General features: G+C 46.3%; 1 protein-coding gene across 2 annotated transcripts in view; it reads right to left on the bottom strand.

The window, feature by feature from the left end:
- Nucleotides 1–12,082: 12,082 nt before the first annotated feature.
- ATP6V0A4 (ATPase H+ transporting V0 subunit a4) overlaps nucleotides 12,083–26,743 on the bottom strand; it is a 45,673-nt gene continuing 31,012 nt past the window's right edge. Inside the window, exons 15-20 of one of the 2 annotated variants that reach the window (XM_065397422.1) lie at nucleotides 25,867–26,083; nucleotides 24,380–24,487; nucleotides 22,493–22,627; nucleotides 20,584–20,701; nucleotides 17,542–17,713; nucleotides 12,083–12,176 (exon numbers count right to left, since the gene is read on the bottom strand). In XM_065397422.1, coding sequence (XP_065253494.1) covers nucleotides 12,083–12,176; nucleotides 17,542–17,713; nucleotides 20,584–20,701; nucleotides 22,493–22,627; nucleotides 24,380–24,487; nucleotides 25,867–26,083 — 844 coding nt within the window. The remainder of the gene's footprint in view (nucleotides 12,177–17,541; nucleotides 17,714–20,583; nucleotides 20,702–22,492; nucleotides 22,628–24,379; nucleotides 24,488–25,866; nucleotides 26,084–26,743) is intronic. The other variant, XM_065397423.1, reaches the window with a different exon arrangement.

The raw sequence follows: 26,743 nt of genomic DNA, 5'->3' as shown, positions 1-26,743 counted from the left end.
CTTCAGCTCTTGTCGGGTTCCCAAAGATGACAATGGAGATGACTTTGATTTCACTTTCCAACCTACAAGATAGTCACAACCCTGTCTTAATAATGAGCCAAGAAGCAATTTCTAATGCAAGACTGGTGGAAGTGAGGGCAGTTTAAACTAAGAAGTTTCAGAGGATGCTAATAGGAAACATTAAGGGTTCCCACCTACCTCCTCTTGGTGTGTGTTTAGCTAAAAAATTAGAAGGGCGGTCACAGGACAATTGATTAAAATTGGCAAAGGTCAGTCACCACCCTGGCCTATACATGAAAAGTCCAATGAAGCTACTAAAACAGGCTGGATAACACTCATATACTTTCGTGGGGTATTGTGGAGGCTTTTTAATCAACATTTGTAAAGAGATTTGAGATCCTCAAGTGAAAGGTGCTACATGAGCAGAAGTCATTGTCTGCAGGGTGCCTAGCATGCTGTGGGTTTGTGTTCACTCAAGGAAAGGAAGGCAAGGAAGGAATCAGGTAACCTAAATGGGAGACTGTATGAATGTTGACTTTCCAACATTTTCCTTAGAGTAGTAATAGACTATCTCTTCACAGAGAGACGGAGTGTGTTTGCACCGAAATCTAAATGCTTCATGAATCAGGTTGATTTCACCAGAATTTTGTTTTGGAAGAAAACTGGAAAAAAGTTCCAATAACATTGAAACAACCTGTTTTCACGTTTTTGTAATGGAACATTTACATTTTTCATTACGAAAGGACTTTTCATTTGAATTTTGTATTATATTACATATTATGATGCATCCAAAACATTTAAAGTGTCAAAACTGACTTGAAAACAAAAAAACAAAATGTTTCAGAATTTTCCTTCATGGAGAATTTTGAAATTTTCCGGTTTTGCTCTGCTGCAGAACAAAGCCTAATTTAGAAAGCCCCAAATCCTTAGCAAAGTGAAATTTCCCTCCTCTGCGCAGTTCTACTTCTCACTCTTAGCCGCAGGACTGGTTCTAGGGGAGGGTGAGCAGGGCAGTTGCCTTAGGCGCCAACTTCCAGGGGGTGCTGTGCCACTGTGATGCTCAGGTGTTTTTGGTTTGTTTTTTTTCCGGCTGTTTGGAAGAGGAGTGGGGATGCAACAAAAACATTTTCTGCCCTGGCTGGCAAAAGAGCCACCTCCTGCTTAGGGGAGACTCTCGTGTGACACAAATGAAAGCATAGCTCCAGATGAAGTCCCAGTAGGGGCAGGTTCCTGAACATGCACTGAGAATGTAGGAAAGAGGGTTGTGCTGTTTTGTGGGACTCCTTTGACTTGGAATTCTGCCTGCTTTTCCTGTTTCCTCAGAAACAGATCCACATTGGCTTTCACTTGAGGTACCAGCAGTGCTGGGGAAAGGACCAGACGGACAACATTAGGGATTGCCATCCTCTTTCTCTGCACGCAATGGGGATTAGCATGGGCAGCAGCAATGCAAGCTACCTTAACACTGCCCCCTTCCAGCCACCAGCGGCACCCTCGACCTTGCACTGAAAGGACTTCTTGGGGTGAAGACAGCTGTTGAGGCTGGGATTTGCAAAGATGCCTAAGGGAGTTAGGCCTTAAATCTTCCTTGTGTCTGTAAAAAGGGGACAATGCCTACCTCACAGGAACGTTGTGGGGATTACTTCTCACTGGCTAAGCTCTTTTAAAGACATAATGAGCTCTCTAATTGCTAATCATTATTATATCATGCTTTGAAATTAAGCCCGGCAGGTTGGAACACCCTGCACACATATCAAAGGGGATCACGCATCTGTCCTATAAGCACTCTTTCTTAAGCCCTTCGTATGCTGCCTGAGAACAACACTGCCAGTGTATTCTGTGCAACCTAAACCCCCATTATATAACCAGCAAAACACTGCCCGTTGTTGGTGTTGTTCCTCAATGAAAATAACATCATGAGGTTCTTTTACCCAGCTTCCTCAAACAGTTTTAACCCCCATCTCACATTCTGCTGTCTCAGGGGTAGGGAAATGGATCCAAAAGGTCTGGATTGCAACGGCGGCAATCACAGGTCTCCTCTGCTGGCTGGGGAGTTGAAGCGTAGTGTTTTCACTAATGCTGCAGGGCTGTGAGCTCGCCTGCATTTGGGATGTGGGTCCAACTCCTAGTGAAGTCAATGGAAGGCTCTTTTTGACATTAGTGGGAGTTCGGTTGGGCCCCTGGAGGGAGACACTCAGAAATTCACTCAGTCACCCTCAAACACATTCCACTTCCAGGCACAGGACCAATGTGCTGTTTCCCATCCCAGTAGGCCTAGCAAGGGGAGAGAGGCAATGGAGGAGAGAAATGTTGACAGAGAGGGTTGAACACTGAAGGCAAAAATAGATAGAGACCAAAAGGCCAAATCAGAAAAGAAAATAGTTTGAAGAGAGTCAGACAGAGAGTTGAGATAAGAAAATGAAATGCGACATTTTAAAAAGATGTAAAATGTCAATTATATTAGTTAGAGGGAAATACAAACACTGAACAAAGATTGAATTCTGGAAACATTCAAAATTAGGTCAACACTTTACACTGGGTTAATAATTGATTAATAGATGTTTTAGATTACAGAATCTTTGTTATAGATTGTTACAGAATCTTTGTTATAGATTGTTACAGAATCCAACAGGCCAATAGGCTGCTTATTGTATCGCTTATAACATCTCCCTCTGAGGTGTTTATAACTGTCCACAACACATATTACTCATATCTGTAATATGCTTATACCGTCTATTCCCAATTCTTAACCATTTATAAGTGGAAACAATATAAATTGTGACTAAAATGGATTATCTAGAAGAGCCCTTGGAAAGAGAACAGTGCTTCATGCCAGGTTTGAATTGTCTTCTTCACAACTATAAAGACTAGAGACTTATTTATCCTAAACAACTCTGTCAATACTTCCTGCCCTAATATTGCTGTGCACAGCTGAAAAGCTGCTGTGTGCCAAACCAGAGCTGGCTTCGATGCAGTGAAGTGATGATGATTATTACAGTGTTTGTGGTGGAGAGTAGGGGTTGGAAGGCAGCTAACTAGGTCAGATGAAAGGAGAGAGAGATGGGAGGTCTTTTAGCTGGTAAGGGCCCAATCCAAAGCCAGGGCCGGCTCTAGGCACCAGCAAAACAAGCTGGTGCTTGGGGCGGCACATTTTTAGGGGCGGCATGGCCGGCGCCAGAATGCCGCCCCTAAAAATGTGCCCCGGCCGCCCTAGCTCACCTCCGCTGCTGCTGCTGCTTGCGCGCCGCTACTCACCCTCCCTCCCAGGCTCTCAAACCTGGGAGGGAGGGGGAGATCCCGAGCGGCCGCGGCGCGGGTGCTGCTTCTCTCCCTCCCTCCTAGGCTTGAGAGCCTGGGGGGGGGAGGCAGGGCTGGGGATTTGGGGAAGGGGCGGAGTTGAGGCGGGGCCGGGGGTGGGGTAATTAAAAAACGGGGGGGGGGGGCGGCCAAAATTGTTTTTGCCTTGGGCGGCAAAAATCCTAGAGCCGGCCCTGTCCAAAGCCTGCGGAAGTGAAAGGAAAATCTCTCATTGACTTCAGTAGGCACTGGACAAGGCCCTAATGCCATGATTTTATATTTCAGAGGGGGGGGGGGGGAGAGGTGAGGTAATATCGTTTATTGGACCAACATCTGCTGGTGAGAGAGACAAGCTTTGGAGCTACACCGAGCTCTGCGTCAGGGCTGGGAAACGTACTCCCAGTGAGGCGTGGAGTGCCTTCCTCGGGTCTGCAGAAGAGTTCCATGCGCTTCGAAAGCTTCTCTCTCACGCACAGAAGTTGGTCCAATAAACAAGATTATCTTGCCCACCTTACCTGTCTAAATTCTGGGACCGACACGGCTACAACCCCACTGCATATGCTGATTCAGACAGTCTGATAGTGAGGTGCCCATCAGAACCCTAAATCGAGGGTAGCGCAGAGAAAGCATTTGGCAAATCAATGTTAACGGAAGGCTCCGCCTTTTTTAGTCACTCTCTAGTGCTCCCACACTGGCTGGATGCTTCACAGATAAATAAGCTGATAGATCTTTCGCAGTGCTACCGTGGTGGTCATGAGAAAAAGCCCCCGGCCTCACATCTACAAAGGAGCAGCAGCACAGAAACATGCCCTGTATGTTCATCTCTCTCTCCATACGGTGTCTTGTGCTGGATGCATCATGAAAGACACTATATACTGCAAACGTCTATAGTACTCCGTGCCTTACAACAGCTTTTATGTCTAAAGGAATGGGTGAGCTGAGTGTGTAATTTTTATCCATATGTGAATACTTCCAAGAAATCTTCCTATACCTCTTACTAAAAGTGCAGGCTTGCTCGCCCCAAACATTTCCAAACATATTTGCCCTGGTAGAAGAGCTAGAGTCTTCTGTCCTTCCTGAGGCTGTCACAAGAGTTAATTGATTAATAATTGTCAGTCACTTTGAAACCATTAAGTGCTGTATAAGTGATACATTAATAACCAGTACCACCACAACAATGCACTAGCTAAAGGGAGCAGCCTGAGTGATAAGTTCAGCGGTACAGAGATAACACAGAAAGATTAAATGACCCACAACGAGAACCCTGGCAGGATTTCTCAGCAATGGAGCTGGGGCCATAGGTGGCAGGTATAGGAAATACATTGCTGCTCACCAGGCCTTCGGATAACTTAGTCTCCATCACAGCAAAACACACAACTCTGATGTACAAACATTCAAACAACCCTACCCCACCTAGACAGGACTTGTTTTTGATTTTTGAGTGGAAGTTTCTTACCTTAGAAAGATCTCAAGCTTGGGGAAATGTCTCTTTCCTCGTTTATAGTTTTAAATATTCCGCTCTTTTCATTTTATTGTACGAGCTGCATTGCTGCTTTTGGGGCCAGCTTCCATAAATTACTTTTCTTCCTAGCCGGAGGCACACACTTCCTCCTTTAAATCTTTCAACTCTGGCTTGTCTGGGTTTTAAATGAAGGGCTTCAAAACTTCCTCGTTCCTTTCCAAAGTAAGTTGCTGCATTTACTGTATCTTAATAGGTCAATTCACTCTGTGCCTCCAGGAAATGTTTTTAAGGAATTTACACTAAAATATGCAGGTTAATGTCCTTGAGCCACGCCTCCTCCACGACAACATTTCACCTGTCCCCTCTTAAAAGGGCAACACCAACCCATAATTTCATAGCATCTAACGCCAGAAGGGACCATTAGATCATCTAATCTGATTACCTGCATATCACAGGCTATTACATTTCACACAGTTACCCCTATATTGAGCTCAATAATTTGGGTTAGATTAAAGCAATTTTAACTCCTCAGGAAACTAAACTGTTGTGTTCCACAAACAAAGAACAGGAGAGACCAAGGTGTCACCTATGCCCAAGGTCCCTGCAGTGGCAGGGAATTGATTTGGTGAGATCTGCCCAGATGATCCCAGCAGGCAAACCAGGCCCCATGCTACCGAAGAAGGTGAAAACTCCCAAGGTTCCTGCCAGTTGCCCTGGGAGAAAATTCCTTCCTGATCCTGAAAATGGCAATCAGTTTGACACTGAGCATGTGAACATGGCGCACCAGCCAGGTATAGAGAAAAAGGCCTCCATATACTGCCTCAGAGCACTGATCCATCTCATCTGTTGTCCTGTCTCCTCCTCTGGTCAATTCCTGATGCTTCAGAGGAAGGCAAAAAAAACCCCAACCCAACCTAACTCCCTTCCCATGCCCCCACCCCCTGCCCCAGACTACTTCTGGGCAATTGTGCATCGGGGAAAAAATTATTTCTGACCCCTGCAGGTGACCAACTAAAACCCTGAAGCATGAGATGTGATTATAGTCATCATCACAATGCAAAACTGCAAGTGGCATGAGCATGTTGTGGGCAATGCAGCACTTCCTGTTCTCTCCATGGCCAATGGGAATGGGAAAAGTCATAGATGTACAGACTCACCTCAAATGCTGACAAACAGAAACTGATGGGAAGACATCCTTTGTTAAAAGAGAGAGGCCCCTAACATAATGATTGGGAGGGTGAGAGTCCAAATGGTCTCCTCTGATGGTGGCATGATGGCCTGAAATCTATTCCCATATATTTCCAGTTTAATACAAGCACTATGTTTCGCAACAAGGACTTATGAGTTAAGTAAAGGAGGGCAGTTTTCTTTAGGTACCAGCTTCTCCCAACGTTCCCCAACAAGAGTAACTAAACAAGGAATGAAATAGAGAACCCCTGACACCCCATTAAAGATTAACACAGAATGGTAGCCCTTTCAAAAGTTATTACTAATTATTAGTAGTAGTGTTACAGTAGAGCCTAGAGACCCCAGCCAAGATCAGGGCCCCAGTGCGCTAGGACAGTTCCTACTCTTGAAGAGCTTACAATAAAAAATAGACAAGACAACCCAAGGGTAGGAGAAAGGAAATGTTGTTATTCCCATTTTACAGGTTGGAAACTGATGCACAGAGCAATTAAGTGACTTGCCCAGGATCATACAGTGGGAGGCAGCGCTGGGACTAGAACCCACATCTCCTGAGTCCCAGTCCAGTGCCTTATCCACAAAATAAAATAAGAGGAAATTACCAAAATAAGGAATAAGAAAAATAAGTGAGGGCACAATATGCCAGGCAAATGGGGATGCATTTGGTAAGCGTTCTGCAGATCAGGATTTCTGCTCCTTACAGTTATGTCAGTGACTGAATGGGAGAACAACCTGACACATGATAGTGTCAAAGGCACAGGTCCAGAAGATGGTGGAAAGGCAGCTATGTCTGAGGAAGTAGATGTTAACACTTCTTTACACAGGACGTAATCAGACTGTAGGGTTCATTGCCATTAGAAGGACACTGATCTAAGGGAATAGCTTCATCGATAGTAAAGCCAGTCAGGACCTTTATGGACCCTTAGTCTGACCTCCTGGATAACACAGGCCACAGAATTTCACTCAGGGATTCCTGCAGCGTCTAGCACAACACCTTGTGATTGAAGAACATCTCTTTTAGAAAGACGGCTGAGCTTGGTTGAAAGAGTCCAATTGATGGCGCATGCACCTCATCCCTGAGTGTGCTTGTCCAAATAGTAACCATCACCACGTGTGTCTAATTTCCAGTTGAATTTTTTTTAAACTTCAGTTCCCAGCCATTGGATCTTGTTACATCTTTGCCTGCTACCCAGTATCATCTCTTTATGTAAGTACTTGTGGGCTGTGGTCAAGTCACTGACAGATGTAGCAATTTCCTGAAACATCCTTGGGTGACCTTTTGAATTAAGTTCAAGTATCTTTGGGGTCCATTGTATTAAATGAATGGTGTATGTATTATTGTGGGCTGGGAATGTATGTAACCTTGGAGGGAGGGAGGGCGGGGGGAGGGGATGTGAGACCCAGGACTCAAAGGACATTATTGAACAATGTGCCAGACAAGAATAGACTTTTGGAAGCAAAAGTGTTAACTGATTTTCCTTGGGACTATCTAGAAGAAGGTGAATGCAAATTCCCCACCTCTGGTTGTGCAAACCCCTGGCCTTTTGAAGCTACACCTTCAGGAGCGGGCCACTGTCTGCTGATCACCCATTACACGAGGCCAAGATCAAAGGCCCAGGCTGCATGAAGGAAAGTCTGAACTATCCATGGGGGGGGTTCTGATTCTGAGACAGTTATGAATGTGTGGGTTTGGAAGGGCTGACACCAGAGCCTGAGCATGAAGTGGGGGCTGACCTCTGGTGAGATTTTTAGCATGCATGTAGATTGTTAATATGTTTTTTTTCTATAATGGTTTCACCTTATGAATAAATGTGCTTGCTTAGAAAGAGCTGTATGGTAACTTGTGACTGTTGGCAATTACACTGTTCAAAACTCTGGTGAGAGAGCATGGACACTGCTCTGGCTTGCTGGGGCTATCACAGTGTAGGCAGGGAACTCTGCAGCCTGAAAATCCCGGGTCAGGAGGGAAATGTGGGTTGCTCCCAAGAGAGGTGAAGGCTGAGGAGCCAGGACACTAGGGCGGGTGCCTTGAGGGACTATAGAAGGGGAATATAGGTGCAGTTGCCCTGAACTGTGACAATCACCTAGTAACTGTCTCTGCAATAGCTAAATAGACTGAACTCCTTAAGTCTCTCATTGTAAGGCATGTTCTTCAGACCTTGCATCTTTCCTGTGCCTCTTCTGTTAATACTCCCCCTTTTATTAACATCCCTGTTTAAAACACCAGAACTGAACACAGTGTTACAGTAGTAGTCTTACCAAAGCATTTTAACCTCATGCCGCATGGCCTCTGGGGGTCAGGAAGGAATTTGCTCCAGCCCAACATATAACATTCCATAGCATTATTTTACATCCTCCTTTTAAATGTCCTGCCCATGCTGAACTAGATGGATCAGTAGTAGGATTTGGTGGGCCAGATCCATGATCCTATACCCACTTTGTAGACTGCTTTCAGCAAAATTGAAACGCTTCACATAAAATCACAGCATTTTGTAGAAATGTCACAATGCCAACTTCCCCGTGTTAATGTGAACAATACTGGCCACAGTTCTGTGAAATTCCCAACCAGTAGAGACTCGCCATTTTAGGCCCAGAGATCCAATGTTCAAGCCCTACCAATGATACATCCAGGAGAACCGTGACAAATAATGTGCTATTGGAGGACTGAACTTTTGTGGCTCTCTAATGCATGGGATGAGCTTTCCTGACCAGTGAGAGTGTGTAACCTACACTGACATTGTTGACTTTGTTCCCCTCTAGTGGCTAGGCTGTGTAGAGAGATTTTTGGGTCTAAACGGCCTCCAAACGAATGCAGCTACTTCTTTAGCTCAAGCAGTAGAGGCTTGTGCATTTAGATCCAGAGCTCTCCACTGGTGACCCACTTAGCAGCATGTTTATATAAACATATGTGAAGGAGTTCAGAGACATTGTGCATTATTATTATTATTCAGATGCCCAGAGAAACTGGGAATAAACTGGCTAATAGAATGTGTGCGTGGGGGTGGGGAGGAGTAGATGAAGCAGCAGTGCTGCCTACTAGTATTCAGAATGAAGTGGGGCCAGACCATGTCCAGTGAGAGACATGGATGTCACTTCCTGGGAACTTCAGCCATCCAGGAAATAGAGGTGCAAACACACACACAAAATTCTAGCGGGGCAGGGAGAGCAGGAGTAAAAATGCATGAATCCTGCAGCTGCACTGAGAGGGACAGCAACAGGATACACGACTGGAAGGTATTATATACGATGGTGATGAGGGCAATATAAGGGCGGGTACACAATAGTGCAATTATAATAACCTGGTGAGAGACACATTCCTCTCATCCCTGGCCCCGGTAATGCCTATGTCAGGCAGAAGCGGGGAGATGCATCTGGCTCGGCACTTGTACGTAAACAGGAATGGAAATGCAAAACAATGAAGATTTTGGATAAAGCAAATGAAAATAATACACCTCAATGCCTTTGTTGAACTGGGCAGCTGCCTTAAAGACTGAACAAATACAAGCCAGTGATGTGCATGATTGTGTCAGTGATGCGAGAATGAACACTTGGATGGCAGTGATCTGGATGGCTACGGGCTCATCCATTAATGTAATCAAGGCTTCAGTATAACAAACCGGAGTTAAGGAATGTGGTAACAAAAAGGGGCACTGTGTCGGAGCATGGGAGGGTCTGCATCATGCCACGCTGTCTGAGTGTACTCTGGAAAGAGAAGATGGGGAGGTTAGCAATGATGTGTCAGCCACAAGGCTTTTTTCAGCAATGGAAAGGAACAAGTGCAGCTGGCAGCCTGTGGTATTTTCTAGCATTGGTTTTTTTAAATGGTTTTTTCCAAGCTGGGGGGTGCTGGACTGCCAATGTTCCAGGCTGTTTCTCCACACAAGAGGTACAGTATGGGCAGCAGCACATCCAGCTTTGCCATCAACGTGTTTTCACTTCGCGCTAGCAGGATCACTTCTGGGGAGGAAAGAGGTTTTAACTGCCTCAGCTTTGGGATGCTAATTTGAAGCAGACTTCCTGAGGCTTGGCATTTCCTCTGCTCTGTGTGGATCTCAGGAAACGTGCGTTACAGCACTGGCAGGAGATAACAGTTACCATGGAAAATGTCATGAGGTGCTGAGATTTGTTGTTGTTGTTGTTGTTATATTGTGTAGCTCATGTCACCTCAAAGTAATGGGATGTATGTAAGCCTGGATACACAGGCAACAATTTCTTGCCAAGCTCTGATCGTGCAGTGCTAACCCCCATGTGCTAGGTGAGGATTGTTTTGTAGGCTGCTAGTCTTGGATCTGGCAATTATTAGTGACTGTGATCTGAGAGAGGGGACCTCTCTTTACTGTTTTAACAAGGTTTGAACTTGTGCAATGGTAGTTACTACTGTGCCTGTCTGCACATCGCAAGAGGTTTTTGTTATATCACCCCAAGAGGCACCCAGATATCTGTGGAGCCTCAGGCTTTTGAGAACTTATTCCGAGATGTATATCCTGTGAAATCCTTACTCAGTCAAAATTCCAAGTGACTCCCATGGGAGTTGTGCCTGTGGTTAGCAGTGGGTAAAGAATGAGCAAGGATTTCAGGTTTTGGTGCTAAGACCTGCTAGTAAATAATTATCAGCTTTACTGAGCTCAGCCATGACAGGGACACACCATAGAATCACAGAATATCAGGGTTGGAAGGGACCTCAGGAGGTCATCTAGTCCAACCTCCTGCTCAAAGCAGGACCAATCCCCAACTAAATCATCCCAGCCAGGCCTTTGTCAAGCCTGACCTTAAAAACCTCTATGAAAGGAGATTCCACCACCTCCCTAGGTAACCCATTCCAATGCTTCACCACCCTCCTAGTGAAAAAGTTTTTCCTAATATCCAACCTAAACCTCCCCCACTGCAACTTGAGACCATTACTCCTTGTTCTGTCATCTTCTACCACTGAGAAGAGTCTAGATCCATCCTCTTTGGAACCCCCTTTCAGGTAGTTGAAAGCAGCTATCAAATCCCCCCTCACTCTTCTCTTCTGCAGACTAAACAATCCCAGTTCCCTCAGCCTCTCCTCATAAGTCATGTGCTCCAGCCCCCTAATCATTTTTGTTACCCTCCGCTGGACTCTTTCCAATTTTTCCACATCCTTCTTGTAGTTTGGGGCCCAAAACTGGACACAGTACTCCAGATGACGCCTCACCAATGTCGAATAGAGGGGAATGATCACGTCCCTTGATCTGCTGGCAATGCCCCTACTTATACAGCCCAAAATGCCGTTAGCCTTCTTGGCAACAAGGGCACACTGTTGACTCATATCCAGACACTGTTGACTCATATCCAGCATACCATAAACTAGAAACCCCAAAGGCCCGCATTGCTGATCCGCGGCTAGTGTGTCCTTGTATTTGCGTGACTCAAATTTAACACTTTTCTAAAGTGACCGTGTGTGAGAAAACCTATAATCCAGCGATGTTAATCCCTGTAACAAATAAGATAATAAGCGCTTTGTCGGAGTAAAGTATGTCTTTAAAAGCAAGCATTTTTCTCAGTTACTTTGAATTGTATTTGTGTGCTATATTAAGAAATGTAATCTTGTACAGGGATTCATCTCATGCAGTTGTCATCTGATCACCCAAGGAATTCATCTAAATCAATACTTAAATGTTTTCTTAAAAAACAAAAACACAAAGCAGGACAGCAAAGGGGGAAAAACACATGTGAGTTGATTATTAACAATTTATTTCAAAACAGTACACATCCTCTGTTTTTAACTCAAAGAGTAGACAGATGACTCCTACAAATAGGGTCAGATACTCTGCATTGACGTCAATGGAGAGATGCATGTGTACACCAGCTGAGGATCCGGCCAACATGCTGGGTGTTGTCTCTCTGTTCTGTTGCTCCGCTGATTTACAGTTTAGCGTTGTATAAGTAGAAATGGTCATCTTTTAGATTAACATTTTCGCTAAAGTATGACACAGTTAACCCTTTAATGAGAGTAGTGTCTGGTTTGTACCTAGTGCTAGGCCAGGGCAACAATTCCACTTAACTACATAGAATATGACACTCACTTGAAGAGGTTTCTGTACTCCAGAGTGTAATCAGTTTCAAGGAACGAAAAATTTGGTCCAGGGAGTAAAGGGTTTTTGCAATGAGTTGTCTTTAGTCTTCTGCAGATCCATCTATGATAGACTTAAAGCAGAATGGAGAAAACTTATAACCTGTCCCCACGTAGAACTTGTTCTGGAACTCCACCCTGATAGGGGAAAAATAAACACAAAGAGAAGTTCAAGAGGCACTGTAATGTGTTACATGAGCTTGCAAGAGACGATAGGGGTGTGGGGAGAGAGGGAAGAAAGGAACATTTAAAAGTCAAGTAGTGAGGAAGAAAAAACTAGCAGCTCCAGGAAGAAAGAGATGGGAGCTTAACTAACAGTGGAGGGTGGGTGTCAGAAACATGCACAAGTTTCAGGAATCTCTACAGCTTTGTGATGTGCTTATGGACTGGACTGGTGGCGGAGGTAGGGTTTCCTGAGGGCCCCTCTGACATAATGGAAAGGGACAGGACCAGCAACAGCACCACTGACCACTACATTTCAAAGGAAGAAGAACCGTCCTTGACGTATTTGGTTCCCACCTTCCTTGGGTTGGGGACAGGACCATCCCTAGCCATTTGGGTGCCCTACGCATCCCCCCCCCCCACAGGAGGGCTCTGTGGGACCCCAGGCCTCCCCCCCAGTGTCTGGGAGGCAGGAGCTGGGGGGGCAACTTTTGGGGGCCCCACAGGTCCAGAGTGGCCCAGGGGATTAGCGGGGGGCCGGAAGCAGCCCGCTCCGCTTCCCTCGCCCTGGCCCCTGCCATGTCACTCGGGGGAGGGGGTTTGGGGGAAGGGATCCCCTCCCACTGGCAGCGGCAGGAAGCGGAGCAGCCCGGCCCCATCCAGCTCTACTCCACCAGCTCCCAGCCGCAGCGCTCCGCTTCCCATCACCGGTGAATGCGGTGGGGGGGGACCTTTCCCCAACCCCCTCCTCCCCCCAGCAACACGGCTGGGGCCACGTTGCTCCGCTTCCCGCCACCAGTGAGTGCAGGAGGCATCCTTTCCCCAACCTCTCTGCACTCATCTGTGGCGGGAAACGGAGTGCCGCGGCTGGGAGCTGGCAGAGTAGAGCGGGCTGGGGCCGGGTTGCTCCACTTCCCGCCACCGCCGGTGAGTGCGGGGTCGCTGGGGGAAGAGGCGGAATGGAGGTGGGCCGGGGGTGGAGCAGGGGGGAAGGGTAAGAGGTGGGGCGGATGGAGTTGTCTGGGGCCCCACACTCCCCTAGGGACGGCCCTGCCCCTTGCAGGGGGGGGCCGGCTGAGGGATAGGGCTGGTCGCTGGGGCTGGTGCTGCCATATATGCAGCACACAGTTGCCTAGGGCACCATGAAATTTGGGGCAATTTGGTGCTCCAAATTTCATGGTGCCCTACGCAGCTGCGTGTTCTGTGTATGCCTAAGGACAGCCCCTGGTTGGGAGTACAAGGAGGAAAGTAAAGCATTTGAAAGAGAGTAACGGCTGTGGCTGCAAAAGGAATTCAGAAGAGTCACTGACCTTTACAGCCCCTCTCATACATCAGTCTGAAAACACTGTCAGTGAGGGGACAATCACCAGTATCTTGGAAGCAGGGAAAACTAGGCCCTTGTTCCTACACTAAACCTAATATCCAAGAGAGCTTTGATAACCACCAAGGGCAGCCAAGTTCACTCCTTCGTGCAGTACAATAGAATCTGAGCTAGCAAACTTATCAGGCCCTCCAGCCCCATATCAAGTGATTCCAAGCTTTACAAGCTGGTTTTTGCTGATTGTATTGTGTGGTCAGGGATGGAATGTCACGTGATGGAAAGTACACAACGCAAGCCCTCCAAGAGAACTCCAGGGCCGATGAGTTTTTTTTTTTTCTTGCATTGGATTTGTTTTACACATCAGTCTGAGTTCTTATAAGATCTTAGAAAAGTGTCTGAACCCCTAAGTGCAGGTGGAACAGTGAGTTAACACTAAATCTTCCACCACCAGGAAGCAGCTTACAAAAGACAGTTACCTTTTCCGTAACTGGTGTTTTTCAAGATGTGTTGCTCATGTCCATTCAACTTAGGTGTGTGTGCTCGCTGCATGCACCAGTGCTGGAAGTTTTTCCCTCACCACTATCCGTAGGGGACTGGCTCCGGTGCCCCCTGAAGTGGCGCACACATGCCGCGGTATATAGGGCGCCGCCGGTTCCCCCCGCCCTTAGTTCCTTCTTGCCAGAAACTCCGACAGTGGGGAAGGAGGGTGGGTTGTGGAATGGACATGAGCAACACATCTCGAAGAACACCAGTTACAGAAAAGATAATGGTCTTTTCTTCTTCGAGTGTTTGCTCATGTCCATTCAACTTAGGTGACTCCCAGCGGTACCCTTGGAAGCGGGTAGGAGTTCACGGATGTGTCAATTGCAACACCGCTCTGCCGAACCCAGCATCGTCCCTGGCCTGCTGCATGATGGCGTAGTGGGCCAAGAACGTGTGCACTCAAAGGGTGGGCCCGTGAGCCTGGATGGAACCAAACTGAGATCCCACCGAGGGACCGGGGACTGAACTTGAGGAAAAAGTCTCTCGAGACCTCTGAGGAACCTGATCATCATGTCATGGGAGAACACCGTTTGCCCCTAAATGGGCAGATGAAAGGCAGAAATGGCCACCAGATGCACCATGATAGAAGAGTGCGCCAGGCCCTGGTTCCTCAACTGAAGCAGGTAGGCTAAGATCAACTGCACCGAAGAATGCGAAGGGGAGATGCCCCGTTCGGCCGCCCAGTGGGAGAACCTCATCCACTTTGCCAGGTAAGTCTGTCTAGTCGAGGGCTTTCTACTCTCGAGGACCTTGTGGACCCTTCCAAACAGCCCGTTCCTCAGGGTTCAGCCACGCAACATCCACGCCATCAGGTGGAGGGACGCGAGGTTGGAGTGCAAGAGTCGGCTGTAATCCTGTGACAGCAGGTCCGGTCAGTTCGGCAGGGGCCATGGAGGGATCGCCGCCAGGCTTGATAGCATCCCGAACCAGTGCTGGTGAGGCCATGCCGGGGCAATCATGATAACCTGAGCCTTGTCTCTCTTGATTTTCGCTAGAACTTTGCTGCTGAGCGGAATCAGAGAGAACGTATACATCAGGCTTCCCGCACAGCAGGAGGAAGGCGTCAGAGAGCGAGCCCTTGCCCAGACCCCGTCTGGAGCAAAACCTGTGGCACCTCTTGTTCTGCCTGGTGGTGAACAAATCCACTTGGGGAGTTCCCCACCTCTGGAAGATCATGCTGGCTGCCGCCGGGTGGGGCACCCACTCGTGGTGAGAGGAGAAGTCCCTGATTAGGTGATCTGCTAGCGTGTTCTTGGCACCCAGAAGGTGAAACGCTTCTAGATGGATTCCATGGTTGAGGCAGAAGTCCCAAAGACAGAGTGCCTCTTGGCAGAGGATTGGACTCCCCCTTGTCTGTTGATGTAGAACATCGAGTCTGTGTTGTCCATCAAGACTCTGACCACTTTGCCCAACAGGTGAGGTAGGAAGACTGCGCACGCTCCACGCACTGCCCTGAGCTCTTTGACATTTATGTGTAGTGTCGTTTCTTCTTGGGACCACATACCTTGGGTCTGGAGGGTGCCGAGGTGCACCCCCCAGCCGAGGTCTGAGGCATCTGAAACCAACTCGACTGTGTGATGAGTGCTGTCAAAGGGGACTCCTTTCAGGACTTTCTTAGGGTAGGTCCATCATCACAGCGAGGTAAGTACCACCGCGGGAATGATAACAACTTTTCCAGGTGGTCCCTGGACTGGGAGTAGACCGTCACCAACTGTAGCTGCAGGGGTAGCATCTGGAGCCTGGCATGGCACACCACATATGTACACGCTGTCATGTGACCTAGTAGGCACAGGCAAACCCTGGCCGCGGTCAGGGGAAATGCGGAGACTTCCGCGATGAGGTCCATCAGTGCCCTGAATCTTTCCAGCGCCAGGAACACCCTGGCGCAGGCAGAGTTGAGCACCGCTCCAATGAAAGGAGCGGTACCAGGAGTCAGAGTGGGCCCGATGCCGGGAAGCACCTGCACATGGTGTGGTACCAGGATCGGTACTCCTGCAAGGGGGTGCGTGCCCGGTGACTGGCGAGCTGCGCCTCGAGCCACTCTGCCTGTGCCCAAGGGCCGGGGACCGAATGGGGCTGCGCGGTATCTGCCTTTTGCGGTCAGATGCGTGGTGGCTACAGGAGGGCGAGTGTTGGCGGGACGTCCCCCACGACTGGGAACGGTGCCTCCTGAGGTGGGCACCGTGGTGGTCCGAATGTGGGTTTATCCTGTGACCGGTGAACAGCAGGAGCCAGTGTGGGCGGCACCAGGAGGGACATGATCTCCTGCACCACCTGCAGGGCCTCTGGCATGGACGGCACCTGGAGCTGACGGAGGCCTCTGCCGCTATCCGGGGTAGCTGGCGGGGAATGGGTTGGGCTACAACGCTCCACAGGAGCTTGGGCCCGAGATCCTGTCGTGGGTGAAGAGTTGCCCGGCACGGGACCTTGCTCACACCCAGTCTTATCCTTTCCCTTGTGGGAGGTTGGAGACCGGCCTCGCACCACCTTCTTGGGCTTCTTAGTTGAAGACACGGATGGGGACCAGTGCCGGCTAGTGAACGGTCCCGGTGGGGCACTGTGATGAAAGTTGGTGCTGAGTCGGAGCGCTCCTTCTTACTCCTTGGCTTGAAGGAATTGCAAATTTTGCACTTCTCACTAATGTGTCCTTTGCCCGAGCAACGCAGACAACTGCTGTGTGGATCACTAACGAGCATGGATCTCTTGCAGCGATCACAGGTCTTAAAGCCCGGGGATCGGGGCATGCCCCGTCCCGAGGCAAAGTCCTGTTCGGGACCTACAAAGTCTCTAACTCTAGCTAAGGGATTTATAAACACTAACAGAAAACTATATACACTATAATACAAGAGATAACTAATTTGTATGAATGAGCAGCAACAGCACTAGCTGAAGTAGCAACAGTTCTAGCACCGTCACTGGCGGCAAGAAGGAACTGAGGGTGGGGGGAACTGGCGTCACCCCATATACTGCGGCATGTGTGCGCCACTCCAGGGGGCACCAGAGCTGGTCCCCTACGGATAGTGGTGAGGGAAAAACTTCTGGCACCAGTGCATGTGGCGAGTACACACATCTAAGTTGAATGGACATGAGCAAGCACTCGAAGAAGAAACATGAGCTACTCCCCAACAGACATGAGTTTGGAGGTCTCAATTAGGTCACTTCACCTGACTGTTTACATATTTTTGCATGCCTGCCCGTCTTCAAACAGGTAAGTGCAATAGTGAGCAGTGTTATGGCATAAGCCTGAGGTACAATAATATGGCTGTGAATAGAAAACATCCTGTAACAAATATGAGCATCTACCCAGGCATACAGTCTCACTCTCTAATTAGGTATGTACATGTCCTCACCCGTGCCCCTCCCCACACCCGTCATCATGGACTCTCTGCAGTAAAATGTGTGCCCTCGTCTCCCAGAAAGTGCACTAGAAAAGGCTTCCATAGCTTGAAGGACAGAATCCTGTGGTAGAATACGTACCAGTGAAGGCGCAGTGCGTGCAGGAAGGCAGAGAGGCCCTCCATGACAAGCAGAATAGCTACAGTCAGAACTGCAAAGATGGCAAAGATGATGAAGACCCCAATAAGTCCTCCCCAGCCGCTGTTCTTGAGTCCGATGTTCATCACCATGGTCCAGAGGACCTCTGATAACTCTGCAAAGCAAGCAAGGGGGGAGAGCAAGAACAGTTCAACCGTCACAATGGTAAAATCCATTCGCCCATCCCATTCGGTGGATGGAACCAATCCATTTGTTCTGTGCTCCATCATTCTCAATGCCTTCCCTAAAGGGAAGCTGTATGTAGAAGTAATGGGAAGTGGGTATATAGTGCAGCTGAGCCCCATCGACTCCAGTGGAGCACTGCCAGTTTATACTAGCTGAGGATCTGGCTCTATGTCCCTTTGCAGAGTTGTGTGTGTGGCTGCACCGGCCAGAGATCTTTAGAGAAATCTGGGCTGCTTCCTCCTGAGATCTCCCATTTGTTTTTATCAGAGTTATAATAGTTTGTGCCATTGTAGTAGTTCTGGTCCCCCAGTCAGTGGGATGCCAGGAGTGTCCTTTATGGTTTTGCATTTCATCCTTACTGTCAAAATCAGTTCCCTTTCTTACTACTGAGTGTCTACTTGATCTCCAGCTAATGTTAAGATCTGTGATCCCTGTGGCAATAGGTGCCTATGTAAAAGGTGGGTTCTCTTGGGGTTCAGCATTATTTCTCTGACCATTCTATCCTATGATTTTGGGATGCCAGCTACAAAAGTCCCTTGCAACGCCGGCTACAAAAGTCCCTTGCGAACGCCTGTTCTCACTTTCAGGTGACATTGTAAATAAGAAGCAGGCAGCAGTATCTCCCGTAAATGTAAACAAACTTGTTTGTCTGAGCGATTGGCTGAAAGAGAAGTAAGACTGAGTGGACTTGTAAGCTCTGAAGTTTTACATTGTTTTGTTTTTGAGTGCAGTTATGTAACAAAAAAAAAAATCTACATTTGTATGTTGCATTTTTGTGATAAAGAGATTGTACGACAGTACTTGTATGAGGTGAACTTAAAAATACTATTTCTTTTGTTTATCTTTTTTACAGTGCAAATATTTGTAATAAAAAATAATAATATAAAGTGAGCACGGTACACTTTGTATTCTGTGTTGTAATTGAAATCAATATTTTTGAAAATGTAGAAAAACGCCCAAAAACATTTAATAACTTTCAATTGGTATTCCATTGTTTAACAGTGCGATTAATCTTTTTAATCGCGATTCATTTTTTTGAGTTAATCGTGTGAGATAACGGCGATTAATCAACAGCCCTAGTTTTTACATGTCCCTCTTGACTGTAGTATCTAAGCACCTAATAATCTTCATTGTATTTCTCCCCACAACACCTCTGTGCTATTATCCCCATTTTACAGATGGGAAACTGAGGCTAAGTGACTTGCCCAAGGTCACACAGGAAGTCTGTGGCAAAGCAAGGAATTGAATCGAGCTGTCCTACAGTCCATGCTAGCATCCTAACCATTGGATCATCCTTCTTCTGTCTCCTTGGACAGTACAGAGAGATCCTTAAACTATATTTTGATGTAAGAGTTCAGATGAATGGGGTATCATCTTAGGTGCCAATAGTTGTGATGAACACCTCTGCTAAAAGAAAAACAGGTTTTCAGATGTTCATAAAAGGGCTACCTGTATATTTAAGTGCATGTCATCCTTTTACTCAAGCTTCTTATACTTTTTATCACTTTATCTCGAGTATAAAGGCTAGTGTGACTTGGCTTCTAATTAAGTCCTATTAGACTCACTTATGTGCCAACAAGGATGTTATAAGGGGAAGTGGAGCTCACCCCTTCCAATCCAGGGATCTCTGCACTCAGAGGTTTCCTTCTGTAGTTGCCCATTTCTAGATTGTAAGCTCTTTGGGGGCAGGGACTGTCTGTCTGGTGCTGTGTTGGACAGCATTTAGCACAGTGGGGTCCCCAGTCCATGACTAGGACTCCTGGGTGCCACAAAAATATAAATAATAAATATATAATAATATTTAGAGTTGGTAAAAAAAAACAACACAGAAATTCTGTCCTGCAGGGAATTCTGATATTTTAACACTTGTTTCATCCCGAATCCGGATGAAAAGTTGACATATCAAATTTTTTCATGAAATGGAGAGTGCTAAAAAATTTTGATTGGAAAATTTCAGATCAAAATGAAATGTTTAGCTATTCCCACATCAAAATGTTTCATTTTTATTTGCTGCATGGAATCAAAGTATTTCTTTTCACATCAGTTTGACATTAATCTGTGTCTGCCTGAGCTGCCCTCATGGGGACAACTCATGGGGAGTTGTAATTCTGGTGCTTCGTGCGCTCATTCTCCTTTATGGGCTGGATTCCCCGGATGTGCTACATCTTCCCGTGATGGACCATGAGGGTTCAGTCAGAAAGGAAACCTCAGTGCATCATGGGAAAAGTAGTTCAGCCATAGAGCCAAGGCCACAGCGGGGACATGAGGCACCACAATTAGAAGACACCAGAGGGACTCAGACTTTAAGGCCATAAAGGACCATCATGATCATCTAGTCTGAACTCCTGCATGTTGCAGGCCATGGAACCACATCCACCCACTCCTGTAGTAGGCCCATAACATCAGGCTGAGTGACTGAAGTCCTCAAATCATGGTTTAAAGACTAAGTTACAGAGAATCCACCATTTACACTAGTTTAAACCTGCAAGTGCCCCGTGCCCCATGCTGTGGCAGCTTAGGTGAACACAGATTGAACTGCCACAAAACATTTTGATTTTGTTCGACAAACCAAAATATGTTCATTTGGGTTGACATTTGGTTTGATTTTCCTGATGGAAAATTGAAAAATTTTGACAAAATCAATTTTTTTGTGGGCAAATGTGGATTTTTGTGGAAACCAAAATTTTCCACCAAAAACTTTTTGCCAAAAAATTCCCAGCCAGCTCTAATAAAGTCCTTTTTGTAGCAGCCCTTCACAGTCACTACCTGAATAATAACGACCATCGAGCGATAACTCACGTGCATGAGCCAAGCTGAGTGCCCAGAGCCGGAGATAGGATGCCGTGTTGGAGATGCAGCCCAGGCAGTATTCAATAGTGTGGATAGCTTGGTGGACAAACGTATCGCCAAAATTGAACTGAAATGATGTAAAAATGAAGCTGCTTCACTTACGCTCATTTAGTGCTGCTTGTTAACAGAGCAGTGCTGCCTATGAACTTGCTGCACATTGGTCTCCTTTCTCCTCTTCACTACAATGGGAGCAACACATGGGTACTTCACAGGTCAAAAGGACAGGTTTGAAAATTGTTCCTCCCCCTTTATTTTCCCAGCCCACCATTCCCAGAAGAAAGACAACTTGAGGCAGCTGCTAAAGAACTACCCCATATTTTGCCAACCCTACAATTTAACCCCTGGCGGGGAGTGACAGTGAGATTACCACCGTCCTCCTTGGGCTCCCCTAAGAACTGAAGCTTTAATTTATGGGTGGAACTGCACAGGAAACCTGCTGGCAGATGCTTCTGTGGACACATACTGAATCAGTGAATCTCCTAAGAGCCAGCTCCCTCCTCAGCCAGCCAATCCCACTTCCCGAACTGCCAGCTGACTATGAACCCCATCCCCCTGAAGCATCTGGGACTGCTGTGAACCCCACTCCAGGCAGAGTGTCTGCGGCCAGAGGCACACATCCTGGGTTCTCCCAGTTCAAATGAATCAGGCCTAATGACCCCCCCTCCCCCCCCCCACACACACACCTTACAGGCTGCAAGGGTGCAACCCTGAAATAAATGTGGAGCACAAAGGGGCTGATCCAACACTACTGAAATCAATGAGAGTCTTTCTATTGTGTTAAGTGAGTGTTGGATCAGTATATTCAGAATAACGCCCAACTTCTGTCACTATCTTAGTTGCTCTCACCTTCCTCTCCAGATTTCAGATTCTTTTAATGCAGAACACTCCTGTGCTTTTTCCGCCAGGACAACTGCTTTTTCTTCAGGCAAGTCTACACTTAAAACACTGCACCGATGCAGCTGCTCCACTGTAGCACTTTAATGAAGATGCTCTAAAGAGAGCTCTCCATCGGTGTAGTTAATCCAACTCCCCAAGAGCGGTAGCTATGTCGGCGGGAGAAGCTTTCCTGTTGACATAGCACTGTCTACACAGGGGTTAGGTCGGTATAACTACATCACTGAGGGGGGTGGATTTTTTTCACCCCTGTGCGACATAGTTATACAGTTATACAGATATAAGTTTGTAGTGTAAACCAGACCTTTCTGATGGGCAAAACTTCAGAAGGTAGGGGGAGATGTTAAACCTTCTGCTTCAGGGCTTAAGCCAACTCTAATAATTAGAGAGCAGGATGAGACTTATATGGGGAGCATATTGTTCCACATCTGCCTTCTGCAAAGTCCTTATGCCTTGCTCTGAAGCAGCTGGTACTGGCCAATATCAGAGACAGGGTATGGGACTGGATGGGCCTTAAGTCTGATCTAGTCTGGAAGTTCCTATAGTTAGATTCACACCCAAAATCTCTGATGCTTAGCCTCAAAATCTGAACCTCATGGATTCACAGAACTGGGTGGGAAGATACAAAAGAACAGGTTCTCCCACAGGAAGTATGTTATGATATGATATTTTGCCAGCTATAAACTCAGTGAGGCATGAAATTGAACAATACTAGATGGGGAGCAGAAGGAGCAAAAGGGGATGGGGAGTTATACCTGTCTGAATCTCAACAAAGTTAGGTTCAGGTCTGGTCAGAGCATTGGGTTAAGGTTCAGGGGGCTCTTCTCTTAGAAGGAACTGGTTCAAGAGCTTTCCCTGAAACAATCGAAAAGGCTGCAGGCAAATTCCAAGTCCTCAGTCTGGCCTTGCAGGTAGGATTCATGAGGGCTGCTCCTCCCCCTTTCCCATGTTCTGATTTCCCTACCTCTTCATCATGGTCATCATGTCCCCCATGGCCACCACTATGGTCTTCCTGACCAGCTTTCTTGGTGTGATTGGAGTCAATGATCTCCACTTCAATGTCACCAGCAGGGTTTTCTGAAATGGCCGGTGTCTGGAGCTTTCAAAAAGGAAAAGAGAGTGGCTAGGTTTGTATTATTCTAATTGTCTTAATGGTCCTACAGGTCAATAGATGCACTATATAACTATATCTATACGTATGCAGTACATAAATCCCCTATATATTTATAGCACAGACTATATGTGACGTAATGGTGATTTCAGCAACAGTCAGACATTTATTAGACTAGAGAAAGAGTGTATTTCTGCCTCCATCACTAGGAATAAATAAATACTTTAATTTCTAGAGCATCTTCCAGCCAAGGATTCCAACATAATTTACATGCACTAGCTTCAGCCTTGCAACTCCTTTGTGAGGCAGGGGGATACCATCTGCATTGGGCAGATGAGGACACTGCGGCACTGAAAGCCTGATTTGCTCCTTGCAATCACACGATGCAAATCAAGAATAGTTGTAGCCAATGGAGTCACGCGGTTATAAGCAAGAGGAGAGAATCAGGCCCATGGAGACTCAAGGTCACACAGTAAGTCTGAGAGCGAGATCTGGGAATAGAATCCAGATCTCCTGACCTATATCCTGTGACAACATCTCAAGGCTATCCACTCTCTCTCTCTCCATAACCAGTATTTGTGGAGCATCATCAAAGTGCATAGCATTATAATACACACAGGATGACTTGATCCATGCCTCTAAAGACCATAAACGAGCATGTGAAGAATCCTATAGCAAACTTAATATATGGCACAATAAAAGTCTCATTCTAGTACGGATGCAGCAGCTTTTTAGGACATACTCTGGCATTCTTTAATGCTTCCAATAGGTTTTGTAGGAAAGGTCTCATAATAATGTGCTTTGTTCTGTTGCACCAGTAATCTCTGTTATACCTGCTTATCTCAGAGCTGTCTTGAATGTCATACAAAGAGCGCCTTTTGTTGGAGCTGTATGAATCTGGCAAAATCTAAGATCGGATCAGGCAGCTGACATATGAAAATCATTGGTTGGAATAGGGGGGAAAGATGAGGAAAGATATCAAATGTTATTGGCATAAAGCAAAAACTGGAGTCAACAATGTAAAACCTGCCTGAAAGTCCCAGAAGAGTTACACAGTAAGAAGTTACAGGACAAACGATAGGTTCTGCGTTACTGGACTGGAAAAGGTCACTTAGCATAACCAGCTGATCTCTTTTTAAATGAAAACATCTGGTCCATATAAAAGATACTCCAGTCACATCTAACTACCAAGAAAAGTAACTCATTAGAAACAAATGCGATAAAGAACAGAATTCACAAGCAGCTTTGACTGTTATGTGCAACAGAGTAGGACCAGGGGCTTTATGAGATGAGCTCTATCATTTAAGGAGGAAAGTGTTATTTAAAAGTGGTCAATCACTTTTAAATCAGGCATTTCCCCAGGTACTGTATACGTTGCCTGAGAGCACCATTTCTGCCCTGCTCCCAGTTTATATGGAGTAAGCAATCAGTCATAGCAGTGATTGTGAACTGAGCACAGCAGGGAACTGAGGCAATCACCAGACCACTGGCCTCACAATTACTTTTTTCTAACTGCTTCTGACCTAGGATATAGTTTCTAAAAAACGCTCAGTGTTGGCCTAACTCTGCTCCAATCAAAGTCACTGGTAAATAACTCCCATTAACTTCAAGGGGAGCAGAGTTAGGTCCTAGGCTGAGTGCTTTGGAAAATCCCACCTCTAATCTTCAGCTCTGCCCCCATCCTACCGCAAACAGAGCTGTCTGCAACTTCAGAATGCAGCCACAGACTTGTGCCCTTACCATACGCCGAGCTTTCCGGTGATTGGCTCGGAGGATGAAAGGTTTAAATAGAAGCATCCAGGGAACAGCTATCAGGGCAAATATGACCAGAAAGCTCTGGACTTCTTCCTACAAGAGACCAAAGGGGAGAGGAAGGGGGGAAATCTGTTAAAGGGACATCACAAAAGCTTTTTTTTTTTTTTTTTTTTTTTTTTTTAAGTTTTTCAAGTGCAATTATGGTCAGAAAAGTGATTCAGTAAAAATGGCCCCTTCTCACTCAACTGATCTGCTCCCTGTGTGCCTCCAGAGTGTCATTTGCTTGCTTGGTGACAAAAATAAGCACATACTCTCCTTTGCACTCCTGTTAACACTGCAGACCCTACACAGCTATTGGAGAGCGAGTCTATTCCATCTCAGGCATCATCAACAGTCTTGGTAACTGAGTCCAAACTGCAGGACAGAAATCTGACCTCAGAATGCTGTAGGGTTGCACAGATGTAACTAAGGGCAGAATTTGTCCTGCAGAGCCTTCCTTATTAGAGATGAAGTATGTACAAGCCAGAAAGAACGCAGCTGGACTTTCTGAAACCAGCATGAGTTTGCAGGGCTGGCAGTTAGAAAATACATCTTCTCATGTATTATCTGACCAAATGGACAGAGCTGGTAGGAAAACAGTTTTATTTTGACTTTTCATTAAAAGTAGAGAACCTCCAAACCAAATAATTTTTGATCAAAAATTGCCTGAAAACAAATACATTTAAGTTTTCAGCCAAAAATGTCGAGTTTTCAGCTTTTCCAATGAAAAAATCAGACATTCTAGAGGAAAGCAGACATTTCTGGGGAAAAAATTGCTTTGTCAAAACCTGGTTTTATGTCAAAAATAGTTTTGCCAAAAAATTTCTGAGCAGCCCTAAAAACGGAGTCACCACGAGACAATAGAGCACCACAGCGCTTCGCTTCCACAGTCACTCTCCCAGCCTTGAGCGTGTCATCACTGGGGTCAGCAATTAGGCCATTTCCTCACTACCGGAGCAACCTGAATTCCAGGAAAACCTCCGCAGCCAGCCTGAGCAACCTGAATTCCAGGAAAACAACCCTCCGCAGCCAGCCTGGCACCTGGCAGTTGAGCCCCTGGGGGCCTCCCCAATAACAACATTGATTTTGCTGCCTGGAGACAGGATTTGCCTCTCACGGAACAAAATGGCAGCAGGGTTAGACTTTAAGAGGAGATATTGCTTTCACTAGAACCAAATTCCACCCTACACAACCCACCGCACACGGAGGTGTGACAGAGGGCAGAATTTGACCCATAGAAATTTTCTCAACCAACTTGAACTGTTTGAAGGGTAGGACCAGTCTGGGGTCTAACCTGCTTATTGTACCAGTGCCTGTCTAATTTTCAAACTAACATAGCTTGGGGCCCACACACACCAGTTAATGAAGCTGGGCTGAAACGGCTCTCTAAACTTGGGGTAAGTAGCTAGGTGTAAAAATACTCGAGTCCATACCTGGTGCGGATATAAGGGGCCGTTTGTAGGATCGTTGTAATTAAACAGAAACATGTTGATGAAGTGGATGAGAATGCTCGGTGCTTTCTGGGATACATGGACGTCGAAGTGGCACCATTTGAAAATAACCATGAAGACCAGGTAACCAAACAGGCAGAGGATAAAGATCATCTCTGGAATGAACTGCAGGACGATATTTATGGTTTTCTTGAAGTAGCTGGAAAGACAGAACCCCATCGAAGGGATTGGTACGGCACACACGGGACAAGATCACTGGGTTAAGGACTGTGGAGCACATCATTTAGTCTCCGAAAAATGAAACTAGCATCATACAGCTACAGATGGACAAGGGAGAAATGTGTGACTTGGGCATCCTTAGGGATTAAAGGTACTGTTTAGATATAAATATTATTTTACACATATTCTATTCAGGTCTTACACTTTGCCCATCATTCTGGTATCTGAGCATAGATTATTACATTTAAAAAGTACCTTAAAAGAATGTTAAAGTAGCAAATATTAGGAAATGCCAGAATTAAGGTTACCTGTGAAGCCCTAATTCACCCCCCTTGTATGTGTGCATGATATAGTCTTTAGTTACATGATCACATACTATTTTTCTGTAGGATCCTTGCCTCATTCAGTGCACAGGATGGGTGGTGCTCACTGAATGAGCATTATTCAATGTTTTGTTTTCTCCTCCCTGTGTGATCCCAGGCCTTATTTATTGCATACCATCCACACCCTGCACTGAATGCAGAATTATTAATTTCCTTATGGGCTTTTCTATGATGCACTCATCATATTACATTAGTTCCTAACAAGCATTGGTGAATTTATCTTCACAGCACCCCTCTGAGGCAAGAGGTTTTTAGCC

This window comes from Emys orbicularis, chromosome 1, assembly GCF_028017835.1.
Source record: "Emys orbicularis isolate rEmyOrb1 chromosome 1, rEmyOrb1.hap1, whole genome shotgun sequence".
Lineage (NCBI taxonomy): Eukaryota > Metazoa > Chordata > Testudines > Emydidae > Emys > Emys orbicularis.
Note: the sequence above shows the minus strand (reverse complement) of the source record. Positions and strands in the feature narration are given on the sequence as shown.